The 18,677-nt window shown below is 45.1% G+C and overlaps 1 protein-coding gene across 9 annotated transcripts in view; it reads left to right on the forward strand.

Annotated features, from left to right (window-relative positions):
- CAPRIN1 (cell cycle associated protein 1) overlaps positions 1-18,677 on the forward strand; it is a 545,714-nt gene that overhangs the window by 88,682 nt on the left and 438,355 nt on the right. For all 9 annotated transcript variants that reach the window (XM_085643526.1, XM_085643522.1, XM_085643525.1 and 6 more), the window contains exon 3: positions 17,337-17,399. In XM_085643526.1, coding sequence (XP_085499652.1) covers positions 17,337-17,399 — 63 coding nt within the window. The remainder of the gene's footprint in view (positions 1-17,336; positions 17,400-18,677) is intronic.

The raw sequence follows: 18,677 nt of genomic DNA on the forward strand, positions 1-18,677 counted from the left end.
ACTCATTTTAGTTCTGTAACGTTACCTTCAATGATAATGTGTACAGTGTGACTGATGATGCCCGTTTTAGTTGAGAGTAGTCTCTACATTGAAATGCGCTTTTACCGCATAACTGGGTGGACGTTGTACAACAGCTCCCCATCATGGAATACACTGAAAGGTAAACGATACCCACACCAGCACAGGCCAGGCTGTTTGCTATCTTGCCACCTTGACTTTGGATCAGTGTGAGCTTCAAACTAGCCTCTCTAGACTGCGGAGTACCCTGATGGCATATAAAAGGCACAAACTTTGTACATATGCGAAAGGAGTAAGAGCACTGGACCTGCGAAATGCTTTTGGGACCATAGTCTGATTGAATAGTGTGAGGCCAGCTTATTTCTCCACAAGGAACTTGGAATACAGCACACAGGCACTGCACCCCTCCCCAACCCCCTTTTCCCAGGTATCCAGTTAAAATTTCCTCTTAATTACTGTATATTTGAAGTTTAGGCTGCGTGTGTACATTTAAGATTACAACCAATAGCATCCACAACTATGTCCAAATCTCGCCAATACATTGAAATCTAACTCTAGCAAACGGTAGAGAGAGACTTTTTCATGAATGTTTGCGTAGTGATGCAATTTGAGAGAAACTTGTTTCAAGAAAATGGGTCGAAGAACAGAAAGCTAAGATGAAGTTCCACTTATACTTGCCCTGCAAATGGGCACTTCTGTTTCTGTCCATGTGGTGTCAAGATGTGCATAATTTCTGTAGCTAATGGGATTGGATCCGTGTAAAACAGGAAGAGACCGGACCACATTCAGTGTATACAGGCAAGTTGTCAGTTCTGCTGCTGTTATTAATTAACTGCATACAACGCAACACTCCTCTGTGATTTTCTGAACTGGATAGTTCAGTTTTTATCTCGCTGCAGTTGGAATCTTGGTTCAGCTTAGCATCACTTCGAGGTCTCCTCAGGATGGGTATGGTGTGCTATGCGAACTATATAGCGTATGTCTACATATCTTAGCGTTTAGTACGTCGATAGTTGTCAGATAAATTGTCAGCCAAGAGGCTTCTTTGTACATTTTTTAGGCTGGCCTGGTATGAAGTATACACTGATTGTGTAAGGATGGCATGGTGTAAGGATGGCATGGTGTTCTCACAAACTCCAACGAACATTGTTTTGACTTTAAGGTGTGTGCAGTCTGTTCCTGGTGAAGTTTAACATCAGTCGGTTTGTGTCTCCTTCTGTGAAGGATGTTGCTCTGCAGGTGCTTTTTAAACAAAGTAATTGCCCCATAGCATCACATCCTGCTGGTCGCCGTATATTCCTACTGCACAGGAGTTTTTATTTATTTTCTGTTTTATTTAATGTACTCAGATTAGCAAAGTTGGCCTTTTCTCTGAGTATGCATTTTACATATCCTCTTCTCCCTAGAATCCGGACCACCCCCTTTTTAGTGAAATGGCTCTGTGCAACTTCATTGAAAGAGGCAGTGTACTAAACTATGCTCCTATTAGATATGAGGCACGCCAGTGGCTTAATGCTAGGGCCCTGTCCATTACCAGTTTAAGCCATTGTCTATCATTTCCAGAAGTGTGTCCCTTTGTGTGCTAGTGGGGGGAAGCAGGTTGCCACAGCTCAATACACAATAGGAGCAAGGCTACCCTCGATCTGCAAAAGTTACCAGAGGTTAGAAAACAGTACTGGTGACTTCCGACCTCGGCACCTCACACCAAATGAGATCTCCACAACTAGACCCAATTCAACAGAGATGGCTTCTAGATCTGCGTGCAAAACAAGTCCTTGCAGTCTCCAGTCGATGTAGGGGTATGGTCTTTTATAAACCATCTACTTGTGCAAGGGGCCGGATGCTTAAGAAATCAACGCTTCAAGTGAAAAATAAAATTGTGTAAGGCGGCATTCTCTTTGCACCAGAGCCCTAATCAGAGCCTCTCTGGTTATACCAACTTATTTTATTTCTAGGTTTGGATAAGGAGGAGAGTTTTTTTTTTCCCCCAATTTTTCTGTGAATGTACTGGGCCGGGAAGCAGTTCACCGACTCGTCTCCCATCTCTTCCCACATATGAAAAGGTTGAAAAAAGTACTACAGACCACAGTGGGAGTGAAAACGTTTTTCGGGGGTAGGTGTTGTTTAATTTATTTTCGCATATATAATAATTCAGCACTCCTCTATGGTCCGTGTATGCTGTGACGGTGGTGGAGTCACAATTGCAGTTGTTCTACGGAATACTATATATATATATATATATATATATATATATATATATATATATATATATATTCACTGAAAAAACCATAGGTTTCACACACGTTATAGTTAGGAATTAGCATTAAAAAAACCTTGCAAATACACTTAAAAAACCATAGGTTTCACACATGTTATAGTTAGCTGGACATTTCACTCGTAAAAAACCAATGAAATTCCCCCGTTATAGTTAGTGCAGGCAACTATAACTCACGCGACCGCAATCCTCTGCTGATGACGTCAGATATTACATCACTGTATTTAGACACTTATTTACCCATGTCTTCTTCCATTAATCTTTAGCTATACATATATTACAAATATTTATTTTTCATAAAGACACATATGTCATCCGTGATGTAATATCTGACTTCATCAGCAGAGGATTACGGACACACACACAGACCCCCCACCCCCCCTCGTGCGTTCGATCCGGCACGGCCACTCCGGTAGAAAATGAAAATCTGTTATGCCTCGCGGCAAAGAATGGGAAACGCGCTCACTTGTACACAGAAATTATTGCGGTTTTATTTCCAAGGTTTTGCCATGCCCAACGCATTTCGCCTTCGCATAAGGCTTGATCACGGGATGTTTATCACATGGAAAAGGGGATCTTTTATTTCAATTAACACAGTTACTTCCTGTTTCCTTTTTAGTGCATTGTGGATGGTGTAGTTTCGTTCTTTACAAAACTTGCTGACTACAAGTTTTATTACTGAGAAGTCTGCTCTTTTCTGTGTGATTTAAAACATGTTCATTTTGTCCTTTATATGGCAATTTATGCTTTGTGTCCTTTTGATATTAATTGCTCTCTACTGAGCTTATTTATTTATTTTTTGTAGATTTTCAGCTTTTTTCATCCATTTTTAATAATGGTTCATTATTCGCAGCTCGTATTGCTTAATTTTATCTCATTGTTTTCTCAACTTTCCGGTGAGTATTTGATTTGTTAAGAGATGATTAATACTTCTGTCCATGCATGGTTTCTTAGAGGTGTACATAAAGTTCTTCATTTTGGTTGAGACCCCTCGGATTTAAGGTTCTGAATGAGTATATGTTTTGATTCTCTTTGTCGTAGAATTTTCTTGCGATCTCCACCTCTCTCTGTTAGTGGGATTTTTTCTTCAGCCCAGTATTTTAAGGATTCCCATTTGCCATCATGATGTGTTTCCATGTGTTTTGCTATGGCATTTGTGCGATATTTATGATTTGTGGCTCTGATGTGTTCGAGAATTCTCTTCTTTACTTCGAAGATTGTGCTTACGATGTATCGCTACTTGCATGGACACTCTACCATGTAAATTACATAGTTACTTTTACATGTGAGATGTTGTTTGATTTTCCATTTGGTGCCATTTCTGATGTTAATTTCTCGTTTGTGTGTCGCGATTTTACACACTTTGCTGTGTGTGCATGGCCAGAAGCCTTCTCTTTGTAGCCATGTCGTAACTGCCTTGGATTCGGACTTACCTCGATAATAGAATATAGGACCTAATGACAATTGTTATGAGCCCTAATGAAATCCAGTTGTAACTAAACGGACGAAACGCGTGTTGGCTTGGCTTGAAGTTGCTGTCGACCAAGAATTTTGTACTGATGAAATAATAGAGGAATAAGAACTTATGTCTGAATAAAAGACATTGGACATTAACTACCGAAATCACATTTGTTATTGTACTATTGAGTGCTTGGAGCTCATTCAAGAAATTGTGTAATGAGAAGCCTCGGATCTTCTGTTTTGTGGGAGACTAGGTGGCTCTCCTTCCTCCTGAAGCACCAAAGACAAATGTTCGTATTGTTAATGGACAGCTATTAACCCAATTGGAGTGTGCACCTTCACCCAGCCACTGCTTCTGTATCATTGAAACTTGCAGGAGTACAAGGAGTTAGAGTAGCATTTGTTTTCTAACACAATTTTTCAAATGCCTGTAATGGACTGTACAAATATTTCCAAATATATTCGCAGTTAAAGCGCAAACTAAGCACGTTTTTCTATTTCTTAAGTGTGAAAAGAAACCTCTTTAAGAGGGTCAGAATGTATAAAGGAATGAGTCCCGATTGCTGCACATTGTCGTGTTCACACACTATAGTCTTATCAGTAAAGTGTCCAAGTTTGTGGTCTTTTCAATCAAGAATGCTCTGTCCCTAAAGGACACCGCATTAGCACTCCATGCTTTAGTGATGAATCTGTGACAGTGTGCTCCTAAATGCACTACCGCTGCGTACCACATTCTACCCCCTCTTGCTGAACTGGCGCAGCTCATTTACTGCTCCTCTTTGTGAGATGGTTCGATTGTTCACAGTCCCTGAGTTGGATGATGTAAGTGTTGGCAGCAACCCCGCTCAAAGTTGTTCCAGCCCCACTGGTGCGAAGAGACTGCCTTTTACTAGTCGCCTGCTCTGCGCTCCATCATGCCTATTTTCCCACTTACTTTGTGTTTACCCACATAAATAGTTGGGTAAGTTCTGAAGGGAAATCAAAGCTGTCACTTGTGCTGTAACTGAATTAGATTTGTGTACTTTAGATAAACGTTTCGCTTCTCAGAGTTTCGTTGAGTGACAGTCGAAGAGATGGGGAGAATTTTATAAGCAGTTTCTTCCTCCTAACTAGGAAGTTGTACGTCGTACCCCCTTCATCCCGGGGCATGGCACATATTCGCTTTGACGCAATGTTACTGGGGATTTGTGTAGTACTATGTTTAACAATGTAATAATCGCTTCTTCAAGATATTGTCCAAAGTTGATTCACTCAGTGAAAGATTATTCCTGAATTGCTATTGGTGTGTAAAATGCTTCATTTTGAAAACTTTAAAGAGACAAAAAACTAAACTACGCAATGTGAAGTGACCTTTGAGCAGTACTTGTAGCACGATGGAAAGGGGAACTTGGGCAGCGACTCTTTGGGGGGAGGGAGGCAGGGGGTTGTCTTCTGACATCCTAGGTCTCTTTAGAGGCACGGCCTACAAAACTAACGTTGTGGCCTGAAGCATGTGGTTTAAAATCCAACCTCTCACAGGTGCGTAAATAGAGCCTTATTTATAAGGAGCGTAACAAGAATGAGTGAGCGGAGCTACTAAGCATCTCATGTCGCACCCTTATCGTGGGCCACGAGCAATAATTCAGTTGACGCAGGACCTGTAAGGTTGAAGTAGCGCCATGCATTGAAATCAAATACCTTTTGGAATCTTGACGTAAATCTTATCGTCCTTGCGAAACTGGCTCATCCATTCCACACAATGTATAGAAGGGCAAACAGCGGTACCTTTTTTAACATGCTTCATACGGTGTTAATGAGTAAAGTATTGGATGTTCTCCACCTGTGTAGCACTAGTTTCTTCAACCTGAACTGGAGTAAAAGCTGTATTGGCCAAGTGTGTCAGCTGGTCTTAACGTTCAGTGTGGGAAGATGCCCATATGGGCATGTGTTCATCAAATGTTAGTTCCTAATCATACACTACTCCCAGCGGGTATTTTATCTGCAGCAGTTCACTGTGTGTAATCTGTTGGCTTGAATCGTAGAGGTTTGTTGCGGAGACTCGGATGTACCTTGTAGGTCTCGAGTTCCACTGCTGGTAAGTTAGATCAGTTATGCACATGATGGGGAAGATAGGTTTATGTATAATGAGGATTGCCCAGGATTGAGACCCTGCAGATCTCACTTGAGCTCTCATTCTTATAACTGTAATGAAATGATCAACAGTGAGCCGGTTGGTACATAACACCTTTTTAGTCTCCAGAAGCGATTAGTTGTACGGTATGAGCATTGTCCTAATTAAAATTAAACTTCTGCTATACTTTAACTACTTTTATATGGGCAAGAGTTCAGAACAACCTAAGCTGCACCACCAATATCTTTTTGAAGATTGAAGGGCAGGGTGATGAACAGGACCCCTGCTGCCAAGACCTCAAATCTCCCCTCTAATAACATAACGCATAAGTACATAAAATACAAACTAGAACCGGTGTGACAGCAGGTAAGCTATTATACTCGAGGGGTGCCTCACCTTCTCCCTTTCTTCTTTCAGTGCACATATTAATGTACAGATCCATCGACCCCCCCCCCTTTCCCTCCCTGCCTCTCAGCCAGATTTACGACAAAAATTGAAAGACGAGATACGACTTCGCTATTCAAACCACATAACTTTTAACCAAAGATTTTGACCAATGCACTTTAAGAAAAAAACAATGTTCTGGGGAATGGTAACGTTTTAAAGTGACACATCAATTCAGATTAAAGAGACGGGTCAGTTGTGCTTTACCTTTTACCCTTTTCGTCCCGAACTAAACTTGATGCATTCATTTCTAATCGTAGTTAATGTTTTTTTTCCCTCCAAAATGCATCCAAACTCGATTATGGAAACTGGCGGTGACCCACTCTAGGGTGTTTGCAGTGCTGCACGCATATATTACTAGTTTTTTTGGGGGGGGGGGGGGGGGGGGGGGGGGGGGGGGGGGATTGCAGATTTCAGAAGTTTGTGCAAATGATTAAAGTAATACTTGAGGGTTACAGTCAAGGGATCGTTGCTCATAATGCCTGTACTCTGAGCTGATCTGCACATGCTTATACTGGCTAGCTTTTGTGCTTTCATATTTGTTTGAAGCGCACACCATTTAACTCTTCAGTGCTCTAGGGAGAGAAGATGCACCAATTTTCGGCCCGCTGGTGCTACTGCCAGGTAACTGAGCTTGTTTCATGTTTTTGCTGAAATATGGTGGGGCCTCGCATCAGTGCGCTGCGTGATATCTCGTCTGGGAGGGCAGGCTTTTAGACATGGTGTGTAGGCAGCCACCAGCACTAGGATTCTGGTCTATTTGGCAAACTTCTTCCCAATGCATTTGTCCTCCTTTATACTGGGGCCTTTTTTCACCACTGCCAAGCAACTGTAAATTGATATATAAAAGCAGATTTGATACAAGTATGGGCAGAGGAAGGGAACAGCAACAAAAAATAAGTTTGTCAAATAAAAAATAAAACTTTGTTTATATATGTAATCGGAACAACTTGCTTGTGAGCTCCCACTATCATTTGTCGATTCATCTTTCTCGCCATCACCATGTTCCAAGTCCTGACGTTTGCCTACGCCAGTCCTACCTTTTCTAGCCTTGTGAGGCATTCTACCCTGTCCCATTCATAAAATAATCCATGCCCGGTATTCAGACAGTGTATGGATAATTGGAGTAGTATATTCTGTCGATTTGTTGAATAACTGTGGCTGGTGATTAGTTTTAAAAGCATCCTACACGTAAAGCAAGTTTTGCAGCGTGAATCTTTCTGGATTCACTATGCTATGCATTATTCCGCCATCTTGTGGTTGGGTCCGGAATCTTAGTATGTTCTCTTTTTTTTGGCTCAGGTGGGCGGCGATGTCCCACCATTTGGTGTCCTTTGTGACGTCGGCACGCTTCCTGCGGAAGCTCCCACCTTTGGCTGCCATCTTCATATTCTTTTTTTCCGTTGTTGGGTCTGGATCGTTGCCGAACAGTTCCAGAGTTTTGGAAGAGGAATCAAGCAAAATCGAGAAAATTGACGAAGAAACAAGTTCAACTAAACCGGACTACAGATCAGGTTCTCGGAAGAACTTAGGACTTCCAAACGAGTCCTACGCCAGCATGAACGACTATGGCGGAAACACTATAACCCTCAGGCACTGGCAGACTACAGAAGAGAACTAGCCTCATATAAAAAAGCACTGCTACGTAGCAAGGCAATTTTCTATGAAAACAGAATCCTGTCTGCCCCAAATAAACAAAAAGAAACGTTTAGAATCCTGAAGGAACTAAGTCAAAAACAATCACAGACCACCCCACCCAGCAAGGAACAATGTAATAACTTCCTCACATACTTTTCAAAGAAAATTCAGGACATCCTGATGGAGATCGGCACTTCCCCCTGCACACCTTTACCCAAGGTAGTGGATGACTCACAGGTCAGGATGGCCGAGCCCCTTTCCTCCTTCCCACTCTTGGGAATAGAGGCCCTCCAAGACCTGGCCAAAAAGACCAAATCTGGGTCTCCAGCCGACCCCTGCCCGCCTAGGATTTTTAATCTTGCATTCCCAGAAATCGAGCATGACATCCTGGCCCTTCTCAACGCCTCCCTATGCTTAGGGACGGTTCCTAACAGCTTCAAGGAAGCTAGAATTACCCCCCTCCTAAAAAAACCTGGCGCTGATATATCCAATATGAAGAACTACCGCCCCATTTCCCAACTCCCCTTCCTCGCCAAAATACTCGAACAGCACGTGCGGCAGAATCTTTCTAGATTCTTTGAAGATCACCATCTCCTGGGGGATAGGCAAGCAGGCTTTCGGGCACACCATAGCACCGAACTGGTAATGCTATCGGTTCTCGACGACATTAGATTAAATGCTGACAAGAAGAAGCCTTGCGTATTGATCCTTCTTGACCTGTCGGCAGCTTTCGACACGGTCAACCATGTCACTCTGCTGGAAAGATTACGCTCACTGGGAGTGGTGGGACCTGCCCTACAATGGGTCGCCTCCTTTCTGACAGATCGCACCCAAAGAATCCAGATGGGCGAGTGGGTCTCAGAGAAAGGCCCTATTACCTGTGGAGTCCCGCAAGGGTCTGCACTCTCACCTCTTCTGTTCAACGTATACCTCAGTCTTTTAATCAAGACCTTATCGGATATGGACTGCCAGATTTTTAATTATGCAGATGACACACAGCTCATTCTCCACATCGAGAACTCCCCCCATGCACAAGCCAGAGCAAAAGAGATTCTAAGCTTTACGGTTAACTGGATGATGGCAAATTCATTGAAAATCAACCCTGATAAAACCGAAGTCCTGGCACTATCAGATGACCACAATCCGTGGAACTCCCGGTACTGGCCCCAGGAGCTGGGTGAGCCCCTGTCCCGATCCCGGTAGTCAAAAGCCTGGGCATCAAAATAGATGACAAGCTCACCCTGGCCAACCAAGTTCCCACGGTCTTTGGCACCTGTGTGGGACTTCTCCGACTGCTAAGGAGACTGTCCCCCATTCTCTCATTTTCTACCATGAGAACCATTGTTTCAGCCATTATCTTGGCCCGGCTCGATTACGCCAACTCCCTGTACATTGGCCTTCCTGACTTCTTGGTTAGAAGACTGCAGATAGCAATGAATGATGCCGCCAGGCTCATTTTCAAATTACCGAGACACACTCCAGCCTCGACTCTCCTCCAACGCCTTCACTGGCTTCCGGTGAAACAAAGGGCTAAATTCAAGGGCCTGTGCATCGCCCATAAAGCCATCTATGGCCAAGCTCCCTCCTACATCAAACAGCGCCTCACAAAATACGTACCTGGACGTGTACTCAGGTCCTCCACAGGGAGTCTGCTATACTGTCCCAGCTTCAACTATGTCTCCAAAGGAGGGAGAGCATTCTCCTCCGTAATTCCCACTCTCTGGAACAAGCTTCCCAGTCAACTTCGAGCTGAAGATCGCCTCCTCCCTTTTAGGAAACAACTGAAAACCATTCTGTTTGTGGAAGCCTGGGGCTTAATTTAGCGATCAAGTGAACTGCTGGGTTTCTATGCTACTCTTCCTCTACAGCGCTTAGAGACCTTTTCGGTATTAAGCGCTCAACAAATCCAATTTAACATAACATAACATAACGGAGCGACGAGGGAGAAGTTTTAACGAGCAAAACCTCGGCGTTCGGAGAATGCACTTGCAGGGGGCTCCTTGAGCGTGGGGATGGACAAAACACCATTCAAGTTTTGCACCAATTGCCACCACAAGTACGCCCAGCAGGATCAGCATCCAGTCTGCAACCTATACCTGCCGCTCGACCACAGAAGCGAAGACTGCAGCGCCTGCTTGGCGTTTACACCCAAGTCCCTTGGAGTAAGGGAGAGGCAGAGAAGGGCGAACCACAACATGCAGGGGCCACCTCCAACGCTACGAGACTTGAGCCTCTCCAGTGGAGAAGAGGACTACATCGCCGAAGGACCAGAGGACTGCCCGGTCGTCGAGGTCCATAAGAAGACGTTGAAGGAGGGAAGGGAGTCGTCGACCCCCTAAACATTCAAGCGACACTCGAAAGAGTGAAGCAAAAGCTAAGAGCGACACTCGTAGAGGTGAAGCGAAGTCCTCAAAAGGAGCTCTGTTGCCGAAACACTCGACTAATGCAACAGTCTCCAGGGACAGTCAACCGAGCGGATCCTTCGAAAAGGACTCTCAATCGGCAAAAACCCTCAGACGTCGAAGGCTGCCCTTGAGAAGGACACCTCGGCGGCAAGGTAAGAAGGGCCGACATCCCCGAAGAGAAGCACTCCAACCCACAACGCCGAACATGCTGCCGAGATGGAGAGGAAGAGGAGGCTCGAGGCCTAAATGGTGAGCATCCTACAGTGGAAAAAGGACTTCGACGAGAAGATGAGCCAATACACCATCCCGCTGAATCCCGCGGTCGAAGTCGAAAAGAACGATGAAGACGCGGAACCGCCCAAAAAAAAAACGAACCCGTCGAGGAACTGGAAGAAGACTACTTCTATTTCGAGGGAGAGGGTGATGAAGATCTGCAATCCTGCCTGGACTCGACGTCCTCAGAGGCACAAGACGTGGAATGGCAAGACCTTGACGCAGAATCACCGGAAGAAGGTGTAAACACTTACCCTTCGAGGCCCTCGCCGCCCGACAACATAGGGATCTATAACCTGGTCGTGCAGAAGGCTGCACAGACTTATGGAGGAGGAGAAGCCCAAGGCATGTTTCCTCTTGGAAACTACTGCCTCAACAGACTAGGAGCCAGTAGTTCCTGCCCATGCTCTCTAGTGTGCTGGACCAGGGAAGAGAGGCCGTTTAAGGAGCCAGCTGTATGCAAAGCTGTGATACCAAGGACGGAGAAGTACAAATATTCTTCAAAGGACCCTGCATACATCCAAGGGTCAGTGCCAGCCGACACCATAATTGCAGAAACGGCTAGGAAGAGGGCTTATGTTCCCACAAATGCCGGACCACCTCCAGACAAGAAAAGCAGGAGGATGGATCTCACGGGGAGAAAGGTGTTGAGAAATGCGGCAATACATTTGCGCTTCGCAAATTCCAATGCCCTAATCAACAGGCACACATACCAACACTGGGATGGAGTGGGGCAGCTCCTAAAGCATCTACCAGACCAGTACCAACAAAGGGCAGCTCATCTGGTAGAAGAATGAAAGAACATGGCGAACACATGCCTGAAATTGTTATTGGATGCTGCAGAAATATCGAGCAGGCGAATGATGATAGGAGTGACTGAGAGAAGACATGCATGGCTCCGAATTTCGGGATTCAAGCCAGATGTACAAAGTAACATCTTAAATACACCCTTTAATGGAGAGCAACTATTCGGCACACCAGTGGACGGCAAGTTGACGCAGCTCAAGAAGGACAACGAAACAGCAAGGTCCATGGGAGCGTTGCAGTTCAGAGGAATGAGAAGAGACACACCCACGAGAAGACCGGGTGGTAGAGGCGGCAACGTGCCTAGCACATTGCACCAAATGTCCCAGCAAAGCTACCAAGGCCAGCAGCAGCAGGGGCAGCAGCAGAACTAGCAGTACCAGCCCCGGGGACAGTCCTTTCGAGGGCGTGGGAACGGAAGAGGACAAGAACGAAGAGGAGGCCAGCAGCCCTCCACCAAGTGACTCCAATATGGAACAGGCCCCCACCCTAGCAACACCTCGGGGAGGGCGGAAGGACATAAGGAAGAACTGCAGCCGATCGTTCCACGACAAGCAGTACCTCGAACACTCAACACCGGTAGAGGGAAGAATAGGAGATTTCATCCAGGAATGGAGGAAGGTCACATCGGACAAATGGATGCAAAACATCATACAATACGGATACTGTACAGTTAGAAAAACAGCCTCCGAATAGAAAACCAAGAAGCAAGACACATTCAGCAAAGGAGCTCTCGCTCTTGCAGCTAGAGGCGCAGGATCTGCTTAGCAAGGAGGCAATATAGGTGGTACCAAAAAACCAAAGGAACAAAGGGATTTACTCAACTTATTTCCTGGTGCCAAAGGAGGACGAAACACTAAGACCTAACCTAGATTTACGGTTCCTGAACAAATTCAGAAGAACTCAAAGGTTCAAGATGACTTCCCTACAAGAGGTAAATCCACAAATATAACAAGGGGACTTCATGTCTACTATAGATTTAAAGGACGCATACTTGCACATCCCCATCAACCACAAACACAGGCGCCTGCTAAGGTTTGTGATCAACCAAAGCCACTACCAGGTCACAGTACTGGCATTCAGCCTGAAATCCGCACCAAGGGTTTTTACAAAATGCCTAGCAGCTGTCGCAGCACACCTTCGAAGACCAGGAATACACGTATACCCCTATCTCGACGACTGGCTAGTAAAGGCAAGTTCGTACAGCCAATGCAAACTGCAAATCCAGCAGGTCATACTAACCCTGACAAGACTGTGTTTCTCGATCCATTGGGAGAAATCGTCAACCGAACCAGAACAAATCAAGATATTCTTTGGGGCATAGATCAACACCATAAAGGCCATGTTCCCCAGCAGGAAGAGAACATTGGCATTACTGAAGGAAACGCAGTATTACCGCAAGGGGCAAGTTCTGACAGCGAGGACGGCAAGCAAGCTGATGGGAATGATGGCATCATGCATCCACCTAGTCCCAAATATTCGACTACACATGAAACCATTCCAGGAATGGATCCAGCAGCAATGGTCACAGGGAGTTGGGAAGATCTTGTGGTTGTCACACACGCAGTGAATCAGGAAATAGCGTGGTGGAAAAAGAAAAACATCACAGGGGAAGCCATTCACACAACCAGCTCCAACAGTGACCATCACAACGGACGCCTCCCAGCTGGGGTGGGGCGCACAGATGAGCAAGCTCAAGGTGAGGGGTCTATGGTCGCAGCAAGATGCGGTCAGACACATCAACTACCTGGAGCTAAAGACTGTGTTCCTAGCATTAAAAGCATTTCAGAAAGAGCTGTACGGTAACAGGGTGTTGGCCCAAAATGACAACACAGCCACCATGTTCTACATCGACAAACAAGGAGGAACACTATCTGTGGCACTATCCGGGCTAGCACAGGAAATATGGAGATGGGCCATCCCACTAAAAATAGACCTACTAGCAATACATCTCCCAGGGAAGGACAATGTGGAAGCAGACCGACTCAGCAGACAGATGTCTGTATCACACGAATGGTAGCTCAACCAGCAGGAAATAGAGAAGCTTTTCCAGAAATGGGGTACTCCGCAAATAGACCTATTTGCAACACACCAGAATGCAAAATATCAACAGTTTGCATCCAGACAACCAGACCATCGGTCCCAAGGGAATGCGCTATGGATAAGTTGGTCAAAGACATTTGCATACGCTTTTTCCCCGATACCACTGATACACAGGGTACTCAGCAAATGCAGAATCAGCAACATGACACTAATACTGATAGCACCTCAGTGGGCCAGACAATCCTAGTTCTCACAGATTGTGGAAATGGCACAAGAACCAGCATACAGGTTCCCACGAAGAAAGGACCTGTTAACCATGCAGAACGGAAGGGTGCTTCACCCAGAACCAGAGGGTCTCAGCCTAGCAGCATGGCTCCTGAAGACCTAGAATTTGCGCACCTAAAACTACCAGCAAGTACTATGGCAGTACTCAGGGAGGCAAGGAGGCCTACCACGAGAAAGTGCTACATAGCAACATGGAAAAGGGTTCTCCCAATGGTGCATCAAGGAGAAACTACAACGAAAGGTCACAAGGGAATCAACAGTACTAAGGTACTTAATGCACCTGCTACAAAGTGGATTAAGCTACACATCCCTTAGGGTGCACTTGGCTGCGGTAGTAGCCTACACAAGAGGAGAAAGAGGGAAATGTTTCTTCACCTCTCAAGTGGTAAAAAGATTCTTGGAAGGGGCGAGGAGAACTCTACCCCCCCCCCCTTTTCCCCCCACCCCCAAAGAGGATGCCAGCACCAGCATGTAACCTCCACGTAGTGCTAAATAAATTGAAGAAGGCACCCTTTGAACCTATTTACAAGGCTACACTGCGCATGCTCACACTAAAGACTGCCTTCTTAGTGGCTATCACGTCACTACGAAGAGTAAGTGAGTTGCAAGCTCTGACACTCCAAGAGCCCTACTTACAAATACACAAGGACAGGATTGTAATAAGGACGGACCCACACTTCATGCCAAAGGTGGTGTCTCGGTTCCATATTAATCAAACAATCCAAATACCAAGTTTTTTCCAAAAACTGACCACAAGAACAGAAAGGGCTCTACACACACACTAGACACCAGAAGGGCTGTAATGCACTATATAGAGAAGACGAAGGAGTGCAGGAAAACAAAACAGTTCTTGGTCTCCTTTGCAAGCAGTTTTCTGGGACGACCAGTCACCAAGAATACTATTGCACGATGGATTGCGCAGACAATCCAGCTCTGCCACAAGCAGGCAGGACAACAGTTACAAGGAGCAGCTCAAGCTCGCTCAACAAGGAAGAAAGGAGCAACAATTGAGTTTCTAGCGAGCACACCTATCCAAGACATTTGCCAAGCGGCAACATGGTCTTCAGTGCATACGTTCACTAAGCACTACTGTGTGGATATCCAGATGAACAAAGAAGCGCAAGTGGGACAGAAGGTCTTACAACACATATTTAGTAACCAGTGCTCATCTTCCACCCAGCCACCACAGTAAGGACAAACCGCTACAAAGTCTGTGCACAGCATAGTGAATCCAGAAAGATTCACGCTGCAAAACGTATAGTTTCCTACCTGTCTGTGTAGTTTTGCAGCTTGAAGACTTTCTGGATTCACTAGCGAACCCACCCTCCTCTGCCAGAAAGATGAGACCGAAGGAAAGGGACTTAAAAGGAACAAGACTTTACAAAGTCACAGGGAAAACCAGATTAAAACAAGACCAGAAAAAAGAATCGTAAGATGGCGACCAAAGGTGGGAGCTTCCGCAGGAAGCGCCGACGTCACGAAGGACACCAAATGGTGGGGACGTCGCCGCCTACCTGCGCCACGAAAAAAAAAAGAGAAAATAGTACAATTCCCGACCCAACAACAAGATGGCAGAATAATACCCAGCATAGTGAATCCAGAAAGTCTTCAAGCTGCAAAACTACACCGACCGGTAAGAAACAATACGATATGGGGCACAGTACATATTCAGAGACAGCCAGACGGTGCTTATGTGGATCATGCTGTTTTTTTTCACCTGACCTGGGCATGTGGGGTGGTAAAATCTTTCGGGAGTGACGTGTATTCCACAATTAACTGTAATGATTGGCCAGACCCTTGCACTGGTCCCGCAAATGGCCTTATTGGGGTATGTTAAGCCAGTGCCATTGGGAATACGACGCTTCACTGCTATTGCGTTACTACTTGTCAAGAGACAAATCTCACTAGGTTGGGGAACTTCTGCTTCCCCCCACAAAGACAGCATGGCTAAAAGATTTATCCTACTGTGATGCCACGTCTGAGCTATATGCCTCTCCCCAACCAATTACTTTTATTTATTTAAGGTTTTATAGAGCGCAAACGTGACCAGTTAGGGTATCCAAGTGCTTTATAGGGATAACACGTTGTATATAGGTTTGACGCAGGCAGAATAAACACGGATAGGGATTGAGGGCAGTGACTACATTCGAACATAACCAGGGTATATACAATGATCGGAGGGGCGACACAATACAGCGTTGTTGGCTTTTGTCGATGCTGATAAACATTTATTAAAATTTGTTAAAAAAAAATAATAATAAGTTGGATGTTTTGTTTGGTTGAATGCATGCTGTGACTTTCAAATGGGACATTCGAAATTTCCTGCACTTGGAATTTCAAGATATAAATTTGACAAACCAGTTCTATTTATTACAGCTCCCGAATACTTACAACCCCTTCAACCATTGCTTTTTTATATATATAAAAAAAACCTAAGTTCTAACAGCCATTGGCTTAAGCTTACGACAACCACAACATATCTCAGCCAAGTGGAAAATCTCTCCAAATGCTGTTGGGGGTTTGGTACCTTTTCCTGCCTCAGTGTCTACTTGCATTGCATAGTATGAGGGTTCAAGTTTCCAAAGCATCCTCCATATATCCGACCTTCATTTCACATACTAACAGGACTATGATGAACAGAGGCCTTCAATATAGTCGTTTATTAGATTTGTCGTGTTTTAAATTGGCAATGCTGACTTTTTGGTCTTTAGCACAATACACCCAGCTGTATTGGTTTTGCAGTGTTGGTTGTACAAACGGACTAAACTACAGATGCTAGCAAGGTAAGATATGGACTATTGGTCCATTTTTCTCTGAATGCTACACCTCACCAGCCTCACTTAAGATCATTCAGCTGCAGATGTTCGTATATGAATCTTCAGGTACTTGGGAAGCAGAGCATCTGTTTTAAACATGAGATTTACTAAATGGGAGTTTGCACTTAAAATGTTTACTGGCTCAACTTTGTGTTTTAACCTCTGAGCGGAATGGCTTTTCCCCTTGCATGAATATAACCAATCTGCAAAAGTGAATTAATGCAGTGCCTTATCAGTTGTGCTTACCGTACGAACCTAAACTAAAGAAATGTTTTTGAAAATCAATACTGTCTAGTGGTCTGATGTAGTATAGTGAAGTACATCTTACAAGTGTCAGAGGATCAAAGTGTGCAGGGGATTCAATTCTGTGGTCTCACAGGAGATGGTAATTGTAAGTATTAACTGGTACCTTCCGAATAACCCTTCTATTGCAAAGCCTATTCTTTTGGTAACCTTGAATGGGTGAGGGGCCCCCTCCTACTTTTTGGTAACGTTTACCTGAGCAACATTCCACCTTTTTAAAATAAAAAAATAATTCTGTGGTTAACTGAAAGCTACAATTCCTTCAAGGACAATGATGTGATGTGCTTTTTTAAATTTATTTTTTATATATAAACTACGAGCAGCATTAGTTCAAAATGTTTGTTCAAATCTGAACAGTGATTCAGTGTTCCGTGGGATATCTGAGCAGAAAACCTCAAATGTATTTGGTGTTATTGACTAATTGGTTTAGTAATTGTGTAAAGTTGTGTTTTTGTCTTTAGGGCAAGCTTGATGATTACCAAGAAAGAAAGAACAAAGGAGAACGCCTAAACCAAGACCAGCTGGTATGTGAAAAGTGAATCGATGGTTTGAATTAATATTTTATTAGGATATCTATGGGACATGGGGCTTTCCTGTCCATATAGTATGTGCCTGACCCGAAAGACTACTTTATTCCAGTCGTCACTAGCTAAAAAAAGCTAATTTAGATATGGACTATCGTTTGCTGCAAATAGACCTGCTCATTTCCTTTACTTAATAGAGATGAGTCTGCGTGGTTTTTCCTTGCTTTCCTTAAATTATATTTTTTCCATGTTTAGTCATTACACCTTTACCCAGTAATCCTTTCCATTGGTGTTTTTCTGGAACCCATAATCACTTAAATTGCTTTGAAATTGCTTCATATTGGGCCATTAGCTGGCGATATATTCATTGCCCTCATGTTTTCTTGTTTCTACTGTATTTTTCATACCTGCATTGGATCAATCTGATTTCCTTCCCAATTATTTTATTTCTTCAAGTATTATATTTCTGGGGGTGGGGTGGCGTGGCTACGACGCACTGCAAGATGGCTGCCTGTTGAAGGGGCTCTGCAGGCCAGGCTTGTAGATCCTACAAATACCCTTGTTCAAACCTACTCTAACCTTCTTAAATCGCTGGCGCATCGGGTCATGATGGTGTGGAAGGAGTTCTAACTTCTTCTGACGCTGGGAAGTTGTCTAACTGCCGCAGCAGAGCTGAGACCGGGGTCAATGCTGAAAATGGCCGCCATCTGCCTTGTGGCTGCTGCGTAGCTCAGACAGCCGAGGCACTTCGGTGGGCTCTGCGGTGGGAGACTGCCTACATGGCGCCACTGGCAGTCCTGACTGCTGGTACTCAGAGCTGCCTGCCAAGGGCTCGCCGAGACACCCGGAGGCTGGGGGTGAGACGGCAGACCGGGCCTGGTACTTGGGGGGCCTTCTCGAGACCGAGCCGCTACTCACATGAAAGACCGCAGGCTGCTGTGTGGCTCAGATGACCGAGATCCTGCGGCGAGCCCTACTGCGGGGACCTGCCTAAGAGGTGCCACAGGCGAACCTGACAGCCGTTCATCGGAGCTGCCTGAACAAGAGGCGCCGAGACACCTGGAGACTGGGGGTGTGACGGCGACCTGAACCTGATGCCATCCGTGTGTGGTGAAGTCTACTGGTACGGGACGCTGACCCGATTTGCCTGCTGGCCCCGTTGGGTGATGACGAGACAGCGGACTGCCACGCTCCTGAGGTAGGTGGGGAGACCTACGTCTCCTGTTTGGTTGAGAGCCGGGCCTGCGCTACTGGGTCTGCCCCTGGCTGGCATCATTT

This window comes from Triturus cristatus, chromosome 3_1 (assembly GCF_964204655.1).
Source record: "Triturus cristatus chromosome 3_1, aTriCri1.1, whole genome shotgun sequence".
NCBI lineage: Eukaryota > Metazoa > Chordata > Amphibia > Caudata > Salamandridae > Triturus > Triturus cristatus.